The sequence below is a fragment of the Mustela nigripes genome, chromosome 2 (assembly GCF_022355385.1).
Source record: "Mustela nigripes isolate SB6536 chromosome 2, MUSNIG.SB6536, whole genome shotgun sequence".
In the NCBI taxonomy this organism is placed as follows: domain Eukaryota; kingdom Metazoa; phylum Chordata; class Mammalia; order Carnivora; family Mustelidae; genus Mustela; species Mustela nigripes.
In genome coordinates, this window is record NC_081558.1 from 21,833,883 (window position 1) to 21,851,035 (window position 17,153).

A 17,153-nucleotide genomic window follows, 5' to 3' on the forward strand; every position below is an offset into this window, starting at 1 on the left:
CATGCTCTGCATCGCCCCCCCCAAAATATTTTCTCTGTTGTGCTTCTTCACTCTCTGCCTGGAGACACAGAAAAAGAAAGGGAAATGGGTTTTCCACTGGGTCCAAGAAACACCTACTGATTTGCACCCAAAGTGAGGACTCTCAAAATGAAACAGACAACCGTGGAGGAAAGTAGACTTATAAAATAAGAGCCACTGAAGTCCGTCTGCAGACTGATGGGGAGACACCAACTAAACAGAAATAACCACAATTTTTGAGAGACCACCTCACAGGGAGCACTACACTGGGCCCAAATGGGAAACAATGACAGTGCAGGTCTCAGATCAGGCCAGGAACTCATGTAAGTGCTCACATGGTATTTTTAAGAACGCAAACAGTATTGGGTTTGTTGGGTTTTTTTTTTCACCCTCCAGCTTCTGTCATAGTTTTAGTGTTGATGTAGCTTAAAAATGGCATCATACAAAAAACCTTATACATGGCTGTAAGCTCAGTCATCAACAGAGGTAGTAAACAAAGGAACTCCTAAGAATAGATTTTAAAATGGATCAAAGTGTGAATGTACATTCAAAACCCTAGAGCCACTAAGCATCCCCAAAATGAACTATTTTAATTTAAAAAAGCTTAAAAACACAATGACAATGAAGCACTGAGGTGCCTTAGGCACAGTCCCAAATCAGTGCTGACTTAAAGCTATGTCCTCTCTTTCCAGGAAAGAGTTCAATCTACAATGGGAAGGAACAGAACAAAAAGAACACAACCATAAGGGTGCTTTCCGGCCGCCGAGGTTCTTCTTCGTTTTCAGGCCACACCACTGGAAATGTTCGTTCTTCAGACATGAGTCTTTTCTTCACAACCCTTCTTCTTTTTAAAACTGCAATCTGCTGACCAAGAGATGCCCACATTCCCACTGGCTGGGGAGCCCCTTCCAGGCAGTTTTTGCTTCTTCGGTGTGGGTCCTCCTTCCCTGAAAGTGCAAAGAGAGCAGGCCGAGCCCTGCAAGGCCCAGAGCCTCAGGGTTGACTCAGCGCAGCTTGGAGAGCAGCGAGAAGGATTTGCTGCACTTGTGCTGCGAAGACACAGCTCACTTTGGTTGTCCTTCTCAGTTGGCAAACTGCTCATAGAAAGCAAACTTGATCCTCTCTATGTGGTGGCAGAGTTTGATGGCGGGGCCCAATTTCAAATCCATGCACTCTTGAACAGTGGGAAGGGTAAGAAGCAACAGGGCCTGCCCGTCAATTTCCTGTTAAAGCACAAAATATGCATTATATATGATGTGCATGTGGATGGCAGCTCAGGAAAGACAGCCCCTGTTTCCTTTCGCTTGTGTCAAAATCTGAGTCTCTCTGCTTTCCTTTCCTTACTTTCCCCCTTTTCCCAAGTATCACACAGTTTCTTCCAAGTGCCCCCTGCAGTCCTCCATGCTAATGAATCTTCACAATTAAGGATAAACTTTTACCCAGTATAAGAATCCATTCTACAGGGACGCCTGGGTGGCTCAGTGGGTTAAGCCTCTGCCTTCGGCTCAGGTCAAGATTTCAGGGTCCTGGGATTGAGCCCCACATCGGGCTCTCTGCTCAGCGGGGAGCCTGCTTTCTCCTCTCTCTCTCTCTCTCTCTCTGCCTGCCTTTCTGCCTACTTGTGCCCTCTCTCTCTGTCAAATAAATAAAATCTTAAAAAAAAAAAGGGAATCCATTCTACAGTTTTTGCTCTGCAGAAATTCAGTGAATGAACTAGCTTTGTAACTGGCTACTGAATGAACCAAAAGAAACATCTTTTTAGAGGATGCTTTCTAAATCTGAAAAAAAAAAATTAACTATAAACGTCAATGTTTTCCTACTCTGTAACATTCATAAAAGCTGGATGAGCTCTTCAAACATGTTCAGTTCAGAATCTCCCCAGTTATCCAAAAAAAAAAAAAAAAAAATAGTATTTGTTTAAGGTCACAGACTATTTGTCTTAAGACCGATCATCAGTGTAGAGCCTCACATATTACATATTACAGTTGTTAATTATTCTTAAAAACAAGCAAATCATTACTTTGGAAAACAAGAGCACGGTTAAGAACTGCATACTTGATTTTAAGCCATTCAAATACTTGAGGGATGGAAACAAAGTCTTGGGAAAAACGGCAACACAGTGATCATCCAGTTCAAATGTAGCGGAAGTGGGAACCATGACCTCTTACAACCCTCCTTCTAGACTCCTAAAAGGGTAACTACATTTCTTTTGTATGAGAGAAACATTTTTCCTCAGACTTGTAAACAAATCGTTACTACACCCACAGTCCTTTGCTAAGGAAACAGGTCTCTGTAATTACCTGGTCTAGAAATATCCTCGCCAGCGGAGCACAGTCAGTGGATCTGATGAACCGGACCACGTCCGCCACACTCCACTTGAGGGGGTTACTGTCCAGATGGAGCCTCTCGGCAACTTCAATCCTTATTTCCTTCATTGCCCGCAACAAAGCAAACCAAACGGTGTCAGAGCTACTTTATTCTAAAAAAGTCTCTCTCTATAAATTCAAAACCCTTGGAGACAGGATTGGAGGGTTAGGTTTTAGGGCATGATTTCTCCCAGCAAAGATGGCCAAGGTCCACACACACCAGGTACCCAGGAAATGTGGATCTTTTATAATAAGAAACATCAGTGGGGAAGAATTTATTCAAAGTTCCAGCACAAATAATTTGGACAATTTAACAGAGAAAAATGGCTTTTCAGGCTCCCATTTGTTCCCTGGTCTATTTCGACTCGCTGTCTGTAGGGTGCTGCAGTGAACAGGATGCTACTTCAGAAGAAAGAAGGCGTAACTAAATCTTTAGGAGAAACCATTTGCTGCTTTAGTTCAGGCAATATATTTAAAATGCAACCCAGTTTTGAAACAGTGACTTAACTGCCACTCTTATAGTGTCTGCGTTATGTAACACACATGTATGTATATATTATACACCAAGCAAAACAGCTTCACCCGCATCAAAAGGATAAATAACTTATCTCCACAGAACCATCTATCAAAAGTATCAAACAAGAGTTCTCCCTAAACGACAGGCCAGAGTTAAGGGGAAAAAAAAAAAAAAAAAAAAAGGAAAGTTTTATTGCGAGTTTAACCTAAAGTAAGCAGCTACTCAGAAAGACCTTCTTTCTGGTAGGTAGTTGATCTCCAAATAATCCTTGCAATGCAAGTAAATTCCTAAATTTGGAATTCTTTTAAGAGAGACCCAGGAAATTCAACTGAAGCCTGTACTGAAATAAACGGAATGCCCACATCACTAACAACCCGCCCTCAGAGGGGAATTCTAGAGAGAGGAAAAAAAAGGCACTGTATTTTATAAATGGGTACCTTTGGTGAAGGAGGTTTATTCTCATCATCAGAAAATGAAAAAGTGCGAAGCTCTCTTTTTCTCCGTTGTCTGTCGGGAGGCAGTGATGTAGAGATCTCACTCTGGGTGGGCGAGGAAGAGCACGACTTTTTTTCTGACATTTCTGACTCTTCTTGTAGCTCATCCTGCTGCTCCGACGTACTGCCCTCACTCAGGGAATCATCGTCCCCTTCATCTGGGTCATCCTCATCTTCACCCCCACTTCCCTAGAGGAAACGCAGAGAAAAGTCTCATGGAAATTCACAAACAAACCAGCTCCTGGCCAAAGACCACCTTCTGCTGGGCAGGGATCTGACTCAGACAGCCGGCAGGTGGCCCTTGTGTGTCCGTGCTGTACGGCCGTGTTCTCCTGGCTGCTCGGCTGGACAGGCACACCACAGATCTCATACCTGGGGTGAGCCCGCCGGGGTGTTATCAACAGATGCAGAGGAGCGTTTCTTCTTATGGACAAAGACATTTTTCCGCCTCTTCCTCCGCTTACTGGCTTTTTTCAGGGCACATGCTAAGTTGCTATGCCCACCAGGTGGCCTCCCGATTCTTTTATTTTTCTTCTTTCCATAATAGTGTGCTAAATGTGAAGGACAGAGAAAAATGAAGTAGGGTCACAATTTCTGTACACTTCATACCACAAGAGATTTGACCAGCACAACAGAGAACATTGTTTGTGATGAAGGTTTAAAATCTGAATCATGGAACAATCTTAACTGTCCAGATCTTAAATGGATAGTACCATTAGTACTGACAAATGCACAAACCTGTTATGCACAAATGCATAACCGTCCCTCTGTCAAGACGTAGAACATCTCCATCAACCTAGAAAGTTCCCAGGGTCCCTTCCCAGTCAGTCCACCTCACCAGAAGCAAGCACAACTGTATTCCAACTTCCACCAGTACTTATCAGTTCTGCCTCACCTATAGAACATTTGGTAGATGCTTTTTTTTTTTTTTTAAAGATTTTATTTTTTTATTTGACAGAGAGAGACACAGCGAGAAAGGGAACACAAGCAGGGGGAGTGGGAGAGGGAGAAGCAGGCTTCCCGCTGAGCAGGGAGCCCGATGTGGGGCTCGATCCCAGCACCCTGGGATCATGACCTGAGCCGAAGGCAGACACTTAATGACTGAGCCACCCCGGCGCCCCAATTGGTAGATGCTTTTTGGACAAGGTTTCTTTCGCTCAGTATGATTCTGAGTTTCACCTCTGCTGCTGTGTGTATGAATACTTCAGTCCCTTCTACTGATGAACAGCATCTCATTGTGAAGAATACACTAGTTTAGTCTCCTGTTGACAGGCACCTGGGCTGTTCCCAGGTTCTGGCTGTTACTATTTGGCAATGAACACTCTTGTCCGAGGCTTTTAGAGTGGATATTTTCATTTTCCTTGGGTAGATACCTGGGGATGGAATTGCTGGATCATACGTCAGATGTAGATTAACTTTTTTTTTTTTTTTTTTTTTAAATTTTTATTTATTTGACAGAACACAAGTAGGCAGAGAGGCAGGCAGAGAGAGAGGAGGAAGCAGGCTCCCTGCTGAGCAGAGAGCCCGATGCGGGACTCGATCCCAGGACCCTGAGATCATGACCTGAGCCGAAGGCAGCGGCCTAACCCACTGAGCCACCCAGGCGCCCCTGTAGATTAACTTTTAAAGAAACTGCCAAGAGTTTTCTTAAAGGGTCGCATAATTTGACACTTCCACCAGCACTGTGTGAGAGATCTAGTTGTCAACACCTTTGCCAGCTTGTGGGACTGTCCATGTTTTTCATTTTAGCCAATTTAGTGGATATGTAGTAATTTCTCATGATAGTTTAGATCTGCATTTCCCTGATGACTAATGATACTGAGCATGTTTTCATGTGCTTTTTGCCACATATGTATCTTTTTTGTGAAGTGCCTATTCAAGTCTTTTATTCATTTTTAAAATGGTTTTCTCTTTCTACTTTGTGAGATATAATTCACAATATAAAATCCACCATTTTAAAGTATACATATCCAGTGATTTTTAGTATATGATGTCTACAACAATCATAACTAATTCCAGAACATCTTCTTATTTTTAAATTTTTAAAAAATAAGGTAAAAGTCCCCATAACATACAATTAACCATTTTCCCATGTACCATTCAGTGGTATTCAGCATATTCACAATGTCGTACAACTATCAGCTTTCTCTGGCTTCCAAGTTTCTCTTATTACGGAGTTGCAGGTGTATTTACTACACTGGAGAGAAATTCTCTGAGCATAAGTTTTTAATTTTGGTGATTTTTTTTTCCTTTACATTAGTGCATTGTTTTCTAAGAAATCTTTGCTTGCCCCAAGATCTTGAGGATACCCTTTTTGTTTTCTTCTAGGAGCTTTACAGTTTTAGCTTTTACCTCAGGCCTAAGATATACCTTGAATTAATTTTTATATTTAGTGACGTAGAAGCCAAGGAGTTCTGGTTTTGTTTTTTCAATTTGGAAATCCGAATGTACCAGTGCCATTTGTTGAAAGAACTTCCTTTTCCTGTTAAGTTCTTCATCTTTATTGAAAATCATTTAACCACATAAATTTGGGTGTATTTCTGGCCCCTCTCTTCTGTGTGTCTTCTGTGTGACTATTTCATCCACCTCACTTACTGATTATTCTACCTTTATGGTAAAACTCGAAGACAGAGTAAGTTCTCCAACTTTATTCTTTTTCAGGATTGTTTTGGCTATTCTAGATCTTGCACATTTTCATATAAATTTTAGAATATAAAAGTAATTCAAAAAATGAACTATATATATCCTAGCTCTAAATATATATACTAGTTCTATATTAACATAAAAACAAAATATAATTCTTTTTGCAAAAAATGGATTATACAGAATATAAATCTGTTTGATATCACTCAGATTACTAACTGAGGAAAATCAATAAACACTCCCTCCTAAAGTCTAGGTTTGTATGACTTAGAAAAATAGATTTAGACAAAAAGGTAATAAAATCTGCATATCCTCCACAGGCTCTCAGAGACAGTATGTAGAGTATATTTCACATAACTACTAATACTTCCAATTTGCTAAACAAAGTGCTGAATCTGACCCTATAAGCTAACACCAATCCCTGCCTTTAAGGAGTTTACAATCCAACAAATAAAAATAGACATTACAAGGTTAGACTCTTTTATGATTTTGCAATTCAGACACTGACTGATTAGCAAGCTCATTATGCTAAATGACCTCAGATCAGCAGCATCAACAGTGTCTGGGAGCTTGCTGCAAAAGCAGGGACCCACAGACCTGATGAATCACAACTTTCATTTTAACAAGATCCTTAGCTAGTCTGCATGCATGATAAAGTTTAAGGGGCACAGGATTAGAGATTCCCTAAAAGAAATCTTCGAATTTAACAAGGTAAAAGTCTTCCTCTGTATTAATTCTCCCAAGTGACATCAGGGCTTGTAAAATTTAAGGAAAGGTAGGATCAGAATTTTGTCTTTGGGCAACAGTGCCTTGACAAGGCTCTGATCTGGAAATTTCCTCTTGTATGATGTGTGCATGTGTGTGTGCGCATGCACAGTGGGCAGTTTCACATGGGAGAAGATAACCAATGAGAGGGAACGGGTGTAGCTGTGATGGTTCTGAGGGAGGCCCGCAAGTACCCCTCTCCTACCACTGATGCCTCCCAGCCACAGCGGCTTCTCTGCTGCTCCTTGCAGACTCCTGCTCCTGCTGTGCTCTTGCGGCCCCTGCTCAGAGCACGTTCACCCTGATGTCTGCACAGCTGGCTCTCTTGCTTCCTTCAGGCTGTTACCTGGCAGGAAGACCTCCCCAACCACCTCTGAACAGCACCCCATCCTAGCCTTCCTTACTCCCCACTCCCCTCCTTTGCTTACTTATCTTGCCTCACTTTTCTCCATAGTACCTGTCTCTCTCTATTCATTTACTATCTGTCTCCCTCATTAAAACGAAAACCCAATGAGCACAGGAATTTGTTTTTCTTTACTGCAGCATCCCAGCACTAGAACAGCAGTGGCACACAGTGGACACATAATAAATACTTACAGACTGCATGAATGAATTACATAGCCCATCAGATGCAAAAGCTAATTTACGTGAAAGTTAGCAAACGGGCCTGCGGGCCAAATCTGACCCATAGCCTGTTTCAGTATGGCCCTCAAGCTAAAAATGGCTTTTACATCTTTAAAAGTGAAAATAAAACAAAACAGAGGGAAGCCTGGGTGGCTTAATTGACTAAGTGTCTGCCTTCAGCTCAGGTCATGATCCCAGAGTCCTGGGATTGAGCCCCACGTCAGACTCCCTGCTCAGCAAGAAGCCTGTTTCTCCCTCTCCCCCTGCTTGTGTTCCCTCTCTCGCTGTCTCTCTGTCAAATAAATAAAATCTTAAAAAAAAAAAAAAAAAGAGAGAAGAATATGCAGCAGAGATCATTTGACTGATGACCTAAAATATTCATTATCTGGTCCTTTACAGAAGCAGTTTGTATACCTGTGTTATAGCTGAAATGTCTACAGAATAAAAACTTTCCAAGATATAAAGTGTGGCCAGCCATGAGAGTTAACAAATCTGGAAAACCGAACTCACTGTATTTGGTCTTTGTAAGCACAGAGCAGTTCTCGGAACACTTGTCCAGAACCATCCTTGGGCCAAACAGATTCGGACAGCACTCCAGTTTGATGCAGGTTTGCCGGCAGAACTCAGTCACACGATCTGCTGTCTTCACTACTTCAACAGTAGCCCGGTAACTCTTTCCTTTGTATCTGCCATGGAAGATGCCACAGACCATGTTTACTGGGCTAGTGATTAACCAGAGAAAGTCAAGTGCATTCAGAGGCCTGAAAAATGTCTTCGCTTTTCAGAATAGTACATGTCCTTTACAGTTTGAGGATTCTAAAAATGAGTTTATGCATATTGCACTTAAATTTATCACCTAAGCTATAACAGATAAATGTTGAGGTTTTTATATTAACAGATGAGGGTCTTGCTTTCTGGTTCCTCAGTTTAAGGTTTCTAAATAGGAACTTCTACACTAACTACTAAAAGAAAAGGGACTAGAATGAAGGATTTCCTGTACCCTTGGGCAGTGATCCTCAGAGTGTGGACATGGACCAGGTTAACCTGCCAACGGTCATGCTGACAGGGTCAGAAAACAAGAGTCCATGTTTATAGCCTTTCACAGTAATTTGCAAAGGTAAGTTCATGGCTCTTAAATCTAAAAACAAATTATTCTTGCATTTTACATCTTGTAATTTTCGTATTTCTTATAACTCATTCTTACCATATTTTGTAACAGTACTGGCCCACAACAGGACGGAAACTTATTAAACGAAACGAATCTGGTCCCTCACCACCAAGAGCTGAAGAACTGCCCGAGAGGACAGAACTACTCTAACATGACGCATGGAGGGGGATCGGGCTCTGTGGCCTGTCAGACGGGTAAGAATGAAGGGCAGAGGAGGCTACTCACTTGGCTTTTAGGACCTCCCCACATCCATGCCACACGGAGTCCTTGTCCAGCTGCAGCTCCCGAAGGACGCGACTGGGTTTGTAGGCTGCATTGATAAGTAAAGTGAGGACCTGCACTCCGTTTTTAAAGCAGAAATATGGGTTGGGAATGAGAAAAGCAGACCATTAGAATCTTGTTATCCCCCAGAATATCATTTAGGAGATTAAATCTAATATTTGTTAACAAGTACTAACAATAATAATATTCAAGATACAACCGCTGACCAAAGTGGTAGCTAAGACAATAATCAGACCCTCTTGGACATTCAAAACATCACAGTCAGGATGAAATAGGCAGCATGAAATAAAAACAACTCTGGCATATGCTTCTGAATCCTTTGCAAGTCCTGGCAGACACTGCAGCTCGGCCTCCCAGACCCGCCCTGCCCCGCCACGGACTGAAAGCGCCAGCAGTCCTCACAGCTGGTGTGCACAGCACGTGGCGGTCTGGCTGGGCAGCTGGGCAAGCCCGGCAGGTGTGCAGCTTTCTCACGGCCCCCGCGAGCGCCACACGGCCTCCAGCTCCTCGACTACGCTCCCGCTCTTCCTCGCACCACACTCAGGCAGCCTCTGACGAAAGCCCTTTCTCCACTAGCAGAGGTGGGCATCGGGCTCAGCTGCCTACATGAATGCTCCCTCAGGAGCAAAAGTAAGGACTGGTTCATTGAACAATACAGGAGGAAAGGGAATCCTTTCGGATAAGACCTAGCACTGTCACACGTTAGGCATGCACATCTTTGTACCGATGAGTCTATGAGACTGCTGTGAGTTGTTCTGCCCCGGGCGAGAAGCTTACCTCTCTGAGGACCAGAACACAGTTCCCAGGCCCTACACACTGAGGCAGCTCAGCGATTCTTCCTTTGTTAAGATATGGCCCTGAGAAGCAACGGTGGTTGAAATATATCTTTGGACAGCAGTATTTTCCATTAATCATAACTGGGAAACGAAGAGAAACAAATATTCAGAAGAGTCATTTTCCACTCCATTTTTCCAAAGTGCATTACTGGGGGGTGAGGGGTGGCAAGCATAGCCACCATTATATAAAGTTAAACACATATTTTGAAGCTTAACATGTTGCCTGAGAGTGCCCTTGAAACACCTGAGACTTACCACAACTCTATTACAGAGCTCATCATGCTGACCAAATCAAACAACAGCCTGAATCACATGGAGATTGACTTCAGGGTTAACACGACTCTATTTCAGAGACCACACTTCTATCAATAAGGGAAGTAAAGGATTGACTTTAAGAACCCATAATGATGGGGCGCCTCGGGTAGCTCAGTCGGCTGAGCACTGGGCTCATGATTTTGGCTCAGGTCCTGATCTCAGGGTTGCTCTGCACTCAGCGCAGAGTCTGCTTGAGATTCCCTTTGCCCCTCCCCCAGCTACCCACGCACTTTCTCTCTCAAATGAATAAAATCTTTAAAAAGAAAACACTCTTAAAAAATGAATTAAAAAAAAAAAAGGAACCCATGATGATTCTTTAAAAAAAATAAAAAGAAAGAACAAGCACATGTGCTCGTATGCAAATGGGGAGGGGCAGAGAAAGAGGGAGAGAGAGAATCTTGGGCAGACTCCCCACTCAATGCAGAGCCCCATATGGGCTTTTATGATCCATGATCTCATGACCCTGAGATCGTGATCTGAGCCAAAATCAAGAGTCTCGTGCTTGGGGCACCTGGGTGGCTCAGTTGTTAAGTGTCTGTCTTCAGCTCGGGTCAGGATTCCAGGGTACTGGGATCAAGCCCCACTTCAGGCTCCCTGCTCAGCGGGGAGCCTGCTTCTCCCTCTTCCCCCACTGTGTTCCCTCTCTCACTGTCTCTCTCTGTCAAATAAATAAATAAAATCTTAAAAAAAAAAAAAAAGTCACATGCTTACCTGACTGCGTGCCCAGGCTCCCCATGAGAACCCATGATGATTCAGTGATTCCTGATGCTCAACTATTCAATAATCTATTCTGGAATGTTTCTAGGCAGTGGTGATGAATCATTTCCAGAACTACAGTTTCTCCCTTTCTCTTTAAAACCACTAAACTAGCACGTCAGCAGTTTACTATGAGGTAGGCACCCTCCCACATCTGGGACTCCTCCAAAGGCTGAAAGTAAGCTACAAACACATCTCTAAGTCCTTTAAGCACCATGGGGGGTTTCGTGGGCACAGAGACCCCTCTCTTCAACTCTTTCTGTGTGAATGCTATACTTCAATATGTTTTCTCATTCCCTCATCATAGCTGGCAATTCCACTAATAAATATATGAAATTCATAGTCACAAAAGCAGAAAGAAGCCCTGCTGCTGGACACTGTTTTGGGAAAGGGAACGTGTGCACTGCCCACTGTTGATGGGATCCTGAAGCACGGAATGTCCACTCAGGAACAAAGAACGCAGTCTCAGCACAGAGGACAGCATGTCTGTGCCCGCTTCTCCATCTCAACTCCGCCACCCAGACCCCACTCTTCAGGATGAAGGCCCGTATGCTCCCCACTGGGGCAGTATCGGCAGCCAACAGGTATCAGCTGTATATTATCCTGGAATTAGCCTTGCCCTACCCTCTCACAGGAGAGAGAGACTCCTTGCCCAAGGTTCCACCCTCTGTGAGTAGACAGGGAGAGGCAGCCCACTTCTAACAACTGCCCAAAGAGGGAGTACAAATGTGTGGCCACTGTGCCTCAACTAGGGATGACTCTGAGTGGCCACACCAGCTAAAAGGCTTCTTTGTGGGCTGGAAGGAACTTCTGTTACAAAAAGCACTGCAACTGAACTTCTCCCTCTGCCCAATTCCCGCCCCCCACCCCTGAGGCTGTTCCCCAAAAGCACACCCCAGGGACCCTCCTGCATGCAAATAGCAGCCTCAGACTGCTTCCAAGGTAACCAGAACTATAACAAAACACAAACCAAAAAGAATATGGCTGAGGCCACTTGGGAAACATTAGTGTCTTAATTCTATAGTTCTCGTAGGCATTAGAATAGCCAGTAATACATCAAAATTAAAGAGTTGCCTTATGCTTTTAATTTACCTTACCCTTTGATACCAAATCAAAACCACAACGAGCTCTCACCTCACACCTGTTACGATGGCTATTATCAAAAAGACAGGAAATAGTAAGTGTTGGCAAAGAGGTGGAGAAAAGAACGCTGGTACCCCGTGGGAATGCAAACAGGCGCAGCCACTCTGAACAGTACGGGGGTTCCTCAAGAAGTCAAAAAGAGAACTACCTTGTGATCCAGTAATTCCACTTCACAGGGAATTTATCTGAAGGAAACAAAAATACTAACTGGAAAAGGTATCTGCCGCCCACCCCCACCATGTTCACTGCAGCATTATTTACAACAGTCAAGATATGGAAACAACCCGAGTGTCCACGGACAGACAGATGGATATAGAATGGAATATTATTCAGCCATCTAAAAAAAAAGAAATCCTGTCATTTGTGACACCATGAATGGACCCTGAGTTCACTCACTAAGTAGAATAAATCAGACTGAGAAAGACAAATATCATATGATCTCTCTCATTTGTGGGATTTAAACAACAAAAACAACAAGACCCCAACTCACAGATACAGAGAACAGGCTGGTGGTCGCCAGAGGCAGGGGTAGGAAGTGGGCGAAATGGGTGAAGATGGTCAAAAGGTACAAACCTCCAGTTTTAAGTTAAGTCTTGGGGATGTACTGTGCAGCAGTGAGTATAGCAGTAATATTACTGTGCTGTACATCTGAACATTGCTAAGAGAACAGATCTTCTCATCACAAGAAAAAAAACGTAATTATGTGGTGGTAGATGTTAACCAGACTTACTATGGTGACCATTTTGCAATAGATACAAATATCAAATCACTATGTTATACATCTGAAACTAATATGTTTTGTGTCAATTATATCTCAATAAAAAATGGGTAATTTTTAAAAAGATATTTACTAGTAATGTTATTCTGCTGGGTACTCAAAAGATAACATTATGGTCAAGTAAGAGTTATCCTGGCAATGTAAGGAGGATTCAACCTTAGGAAAAAAATCTATCACTGAGATTCACCACATTAATAATCTTAGAAAAATCATATATCATCCAATGCTAAGGAAAAATTCTTTGGTCAAAGTGAACATGGGTTTATGACTCAAGTTCCTAGAAAACTAGAAACAGAAGGGAACTTCTTTAGCAGTTACATGCCAATCACCTATTGAACAGAGGAAGTTTAAATACTTTCATTTTAATATCATGAATAAAACAGTGATGCCACTGTCATCATGCCTTTTAAATAACAGGGATAAGCTCTATAGGGACATACAAGTAAGTGACAATAAACGAGTATAGCCAGCTGGTTACTACGATGAAGGTTGTCACCTTTTTGAAAAGGCCCTGATCCTCCACCCGTGAGTGACTCAATGGGAAGGCAGTGTGTGGAAAAGAAGAAAGTGTGGGTTTTGAACTTGAGAAAGAGCTGAGCTACTTTTTTGACCCATCTACTCATAAAGCTGTGTGGCCTCTCGGAGCTTTGATTTCTTTTCTGTTCTAGACATTTACTAAACACCGTCCAAATGTGTAACCTGTGCTACATGCTCATCCAGACGCTGAGCACGCGACCAGCAAAGGTGGAGCCAAGAGCGGTCCCAGGGAGAGCCGCTCTGACAAGGGCCCTGGCCTCCACGAGGATTCTTAATTCACTTGTCAGGCATTGCCTCCGGGACAATGTTTTTCCAGGGCTTTATTTTTTTTAATTGTGAAATATGTAACATAATGTGTACACCACAGAAAGTGTTTAAAGAACAATAAACACCCACCTGTCAACCATCCAGCTTAAGAAGGTACACTGCTTGGAAAGCTCCTGGCTCTTCATCTAAACTAGGGATGAAAATACTGACCCCTCCAGAGCCCTTGGCACCCAACAAGTGATCAGGAGAGAATAGTCAATAATTACATATGGGCAGAAATATCATCCTAGAGATAATTATTAAACATAAGAGATCCCTCTGTGAAGCTACATCCTATAAATCAAAGGTACTGTTTAAGATACAGTCCATTAAAAAACCCAGAAGGTTCTCTTCTGCACAAGACTGCAAGCACTTATTTATACCTGAGTCTGTGGAGTTCAGCTCCTGATTCTTCAGACCATCGTGGACAGTCCTGGAGGACGGTATTCTGGGTCAAGATAACACAACAAAACAGTAAGACAATCCTTAAGGTCAGTGAAGTGTGACAGTTTCCTTCAAATCTAAGAAAGCAAATGCGGCAGATTGCAAACTGTATAACAGAAGGTGCTTCCCTGATCACACTTTTATATTTTTAACAATGGTTTTTGAAACTATGTACATGGTTTAATGAGCCAACAGACAGTCTGTAGACAGTGCTGTATTACTTCATATGCAAATCAACTTTCTCTCACTCATGTGAGCAACAAATTATAGAATTCCTTCTGGAATTCTCAAACCATAAGTATATTTTTCATCTTTCTCAATAGTCAAAGAACAAAAACATTTCTTACAAGGGTCTGTTTTCTTCTATCAGTTTCAAAATCAAAGACAAATTAGGTTTTAAAAATCAGAAACTTATTCTATATGTAGCAATCAATGAAAAAGGCTAACTTGTCTCTTTTAGAATACTTCCTGAATAAAACCATGGATCTGTCTCAGCAACTGAGTCAAGGAGAACCGCAAGGCCAGATGTTGACACTGCTATCTCACCTCTCTACCTGGAACTTCTCCACCTCACTCCACTTCTGCGGTCAGTCTACTCCTCACACAGCCGCAGAAGCAGCCATAAGTCACACAGAATCTGCTACAGACTGAATCCATTCACTGAAGCCCCACTCCGACTGCGTCTGGAGACGGAGCTCTTGCGAGGTAAATAAAGGCGTGGCTCTGATCTAGGGGGAGCTGGCTCTCCCTGCCAGCTGGCCCTACCATGTAAGGACGAGAGAAGCTGGCAGTCAGCAGGAAGAGAGCCCGGCCAGGAACCCAATCGGGCTGGCACTCTGACTTCGGACTTCCCAGCCTGCAGAACTGGGAGAAAATAAATTTCTGTTGTTTCAGCCACCGAGTCAGTAGTATTTAGTTATGGCAGCTTGTGCAAAATAACACAGACTTGAAAACTCAGTATTCAGAAACACATATTACATGTATTTTAAAGGCATCACTGATTGAGTGCTTCTCAAAGCTGTGTCAGAAGGTACACCATCCAGGGCGTCCCGACAGAGCACAAAGGTTCCCCTGAGCACACCTTCTCTTTTACAGCCACTATCTTTCACCCCAACTTTTCTTTCATTGTGAGAAATCATATCATATCCTAATTTCTAATTTTTGCTCTTCCTTAACAAATAACAGTACAGAGATTCTATTTCCTCTCTTATGCAAATGCTTTCAGGCTCTAAAAGCCAAAGAAAACTCAACTGGTGGGAACATCTTGAGAAGGCATTTTACCCCTTTGTATATAAGGCCATTTCAGAAAATGCGTATGCTGTAAGGAAAATTATGTAACCTAGCAAAAGCTGAATTACAGAATTATGCTTCCACCGAAGAAAATAACATATGAGATACATTCTCTGAAATAGCGATTTCTTTTTCTAGATATTCTAACTTTCAAATGTCAACTGTTCAAACGTACTAGTATATTACTTACTGTTTTTCTGGTTGAACCACTGCAATTTTCCTCTGTTTGTGTACTGCAAGAAGAAAACAAAACTATAAATGTCAAGAAAAATAAACAAAGGAAAAGTTACATATATATTAAGCTACCATTAACATATACAAAGCCCAGTCATGTGTGTATTTAACTAGTAAGTACTATGAATTAAGTGCTGATATAGCTGAATATCCAGACTGAGGCACATTTTCTGAGTAGGAGGAGTCTGTACACAAAGACCAAGGCTCTTCAATCCATCGAATCCTATGAATACTTTCACACAGGAAAAGATTTTCAAAAGAAAATTTCACATTAATGAAATTAATACAAAAACACATAAATTAACTAAACAGATCAAAGACTTAAACATAGGGACACCTGGGTGGCTCAGTTGATTAAGTGGCTGACTCTTGGTTTCAGCTCAGGTGATGATCTCAGGGTCATGAGATAGAGAGAGCCCTATGTTGCACTCTGTCCTGAGTGTTAAGACTGCTTGAAATTCTCTCTATCCATCTCCCTTTGTCCCACCCCTAAAAAAAAAAAAAAAAAAAAAAAGGGCTTATAAAAAGACCTAAAGGGGTGCCTAGATAGCTCAGTTGGTTAAGCATCTGTCTTCAGCTCAGGTCATGATCCCAGAGTCCTGGGATCAAGCCTCATATTGGACTCCCTGCTCAGAGGGGAACCTGCTTTAAAAAATTTTTTAAATAAACAGAAATTTTTTTAAAAGGCCTAAACATAAAGGCTAAAACTATAAAATTCTCAGAAGATACCATACGAGAAAATCTTCATGACATCAGATTTGGCAACTATTTCTTAGATATGACACTGAAAGCAGAGGCAACAAAAGAAAAAACAAATTGGACTACATCAAGTTCTAAAACTTCTGTGCATCAGATAACACTATCAAGAGAGAGAAAAGGCACCCCGCAGAATGGGAGAAAATACTTGCAAATCACGTATCTTATAAGGAAGGCATTATTATCTAGAATATATAACAAAATCCTACAACTCAGCAACAATAACAACAAAAAACCCAGTAAAAAAAAAATGGGCAAAAGACCTGAAGAGACATTTCTTGAAAGAAGATACACCAATATCCAGTAAGCATATGAAAAGGTGCTCAACAAAGCTAAGGACTAGGAAAACGCAAACCAGGACCAGAGTAAGACACCACCCTGTACCTATCAGCAGCACTATTATAAAAAACTAACAAACAAAAAACCACCCAACAAACAATAGCAACAAACCCAAAAACCAAGCAAGCAAACAAGAAACTCAGAAAGACGGGGCGCCTGGGTAGCTCAGTGGGTTAAAGCCTCTGCCTTCAGCTCAGGTCATGATCCTGGGGTCCTGGGATCGAGCCCCGCATGGGGCTCTCTGCTCAGTGGGGAGCCTGCTTTTCCCTCTCTCTCTGCCTGCCTCTCTGCCTACTTGTGATCTCTGTCAAATAAATAAAATCTTTGAAAAAAAAAAAGAAAGAAACTCAGAAAGTAACAAGTGCAAGAGGATGTGAAGAAAGTGGAGTCCTCATCCCATGGACATGTGCAGAACAGTCTAACGGTTCCTCCAAGTGTTAAACAGAGAGTTACACTCGAGAGATGGAAAGACATGTCCACATAGAAACCTGCAGACAGATGTTACAGCAGCATTCTTCATAACCACTAAGGAATGGAGACAA

At 42.3% G+C, this 17,153-nt stretch overlaps 1 protein-coding gene across 7 annotated transcripts in view; it reads right to left on the bottom strand.

Annotated features, from left to right (window-relative positions):
• Positions 1-589: 589 nt before the first annotated feature.
• SFMBT1 (Scm like with four mbt domains 1) overlaps positions 590-17,153 on the bottom strand; it is a 119,926-nt gene continuing 103,362 nt past the window's right edge. For all 7 annotated transcript variants that reach the window (XM_059389939.1, XM_059389935.1, XM_059389938.1 and 4 more), the window contains 9 exons: positions 15,473-15,515; positions 13,932-13,996; positions 9,655-9,794; positions 8,821-8,930; positions 7,938-8,113; positions 3,768-3,946; positions 3,339-3,584; positions 2,319-2,447; positions 590-1,241 (listed from right to left, as the gene is read on the bottom strand). In XM_059389939.1, the coding sequence (XP_059245922.1) occupies positions 1,101-1,241; positions 2,319-2,447; positions 3,339-3,584; positions 3,768-3,946; positions 7,938-8,113; positions 8,821-8,930; positions 9,655-9,794; positions 13,932-13,996; positions 15,473-15,515 (1,229 nt within the window). In that variant the 3' untranslated portion in view covers positions 590-1,100. The remainder of the gene's footprint in view (positions 1,242-2,318; positions 2,448-3,338; positions 3,585-3,767; positions 3,947-7,937; positions 8,114-8,820; positions 8,931-9,654; positions 9,795-13,931; positions 13,997-15,472; positions 15,516-17,153) is intronic.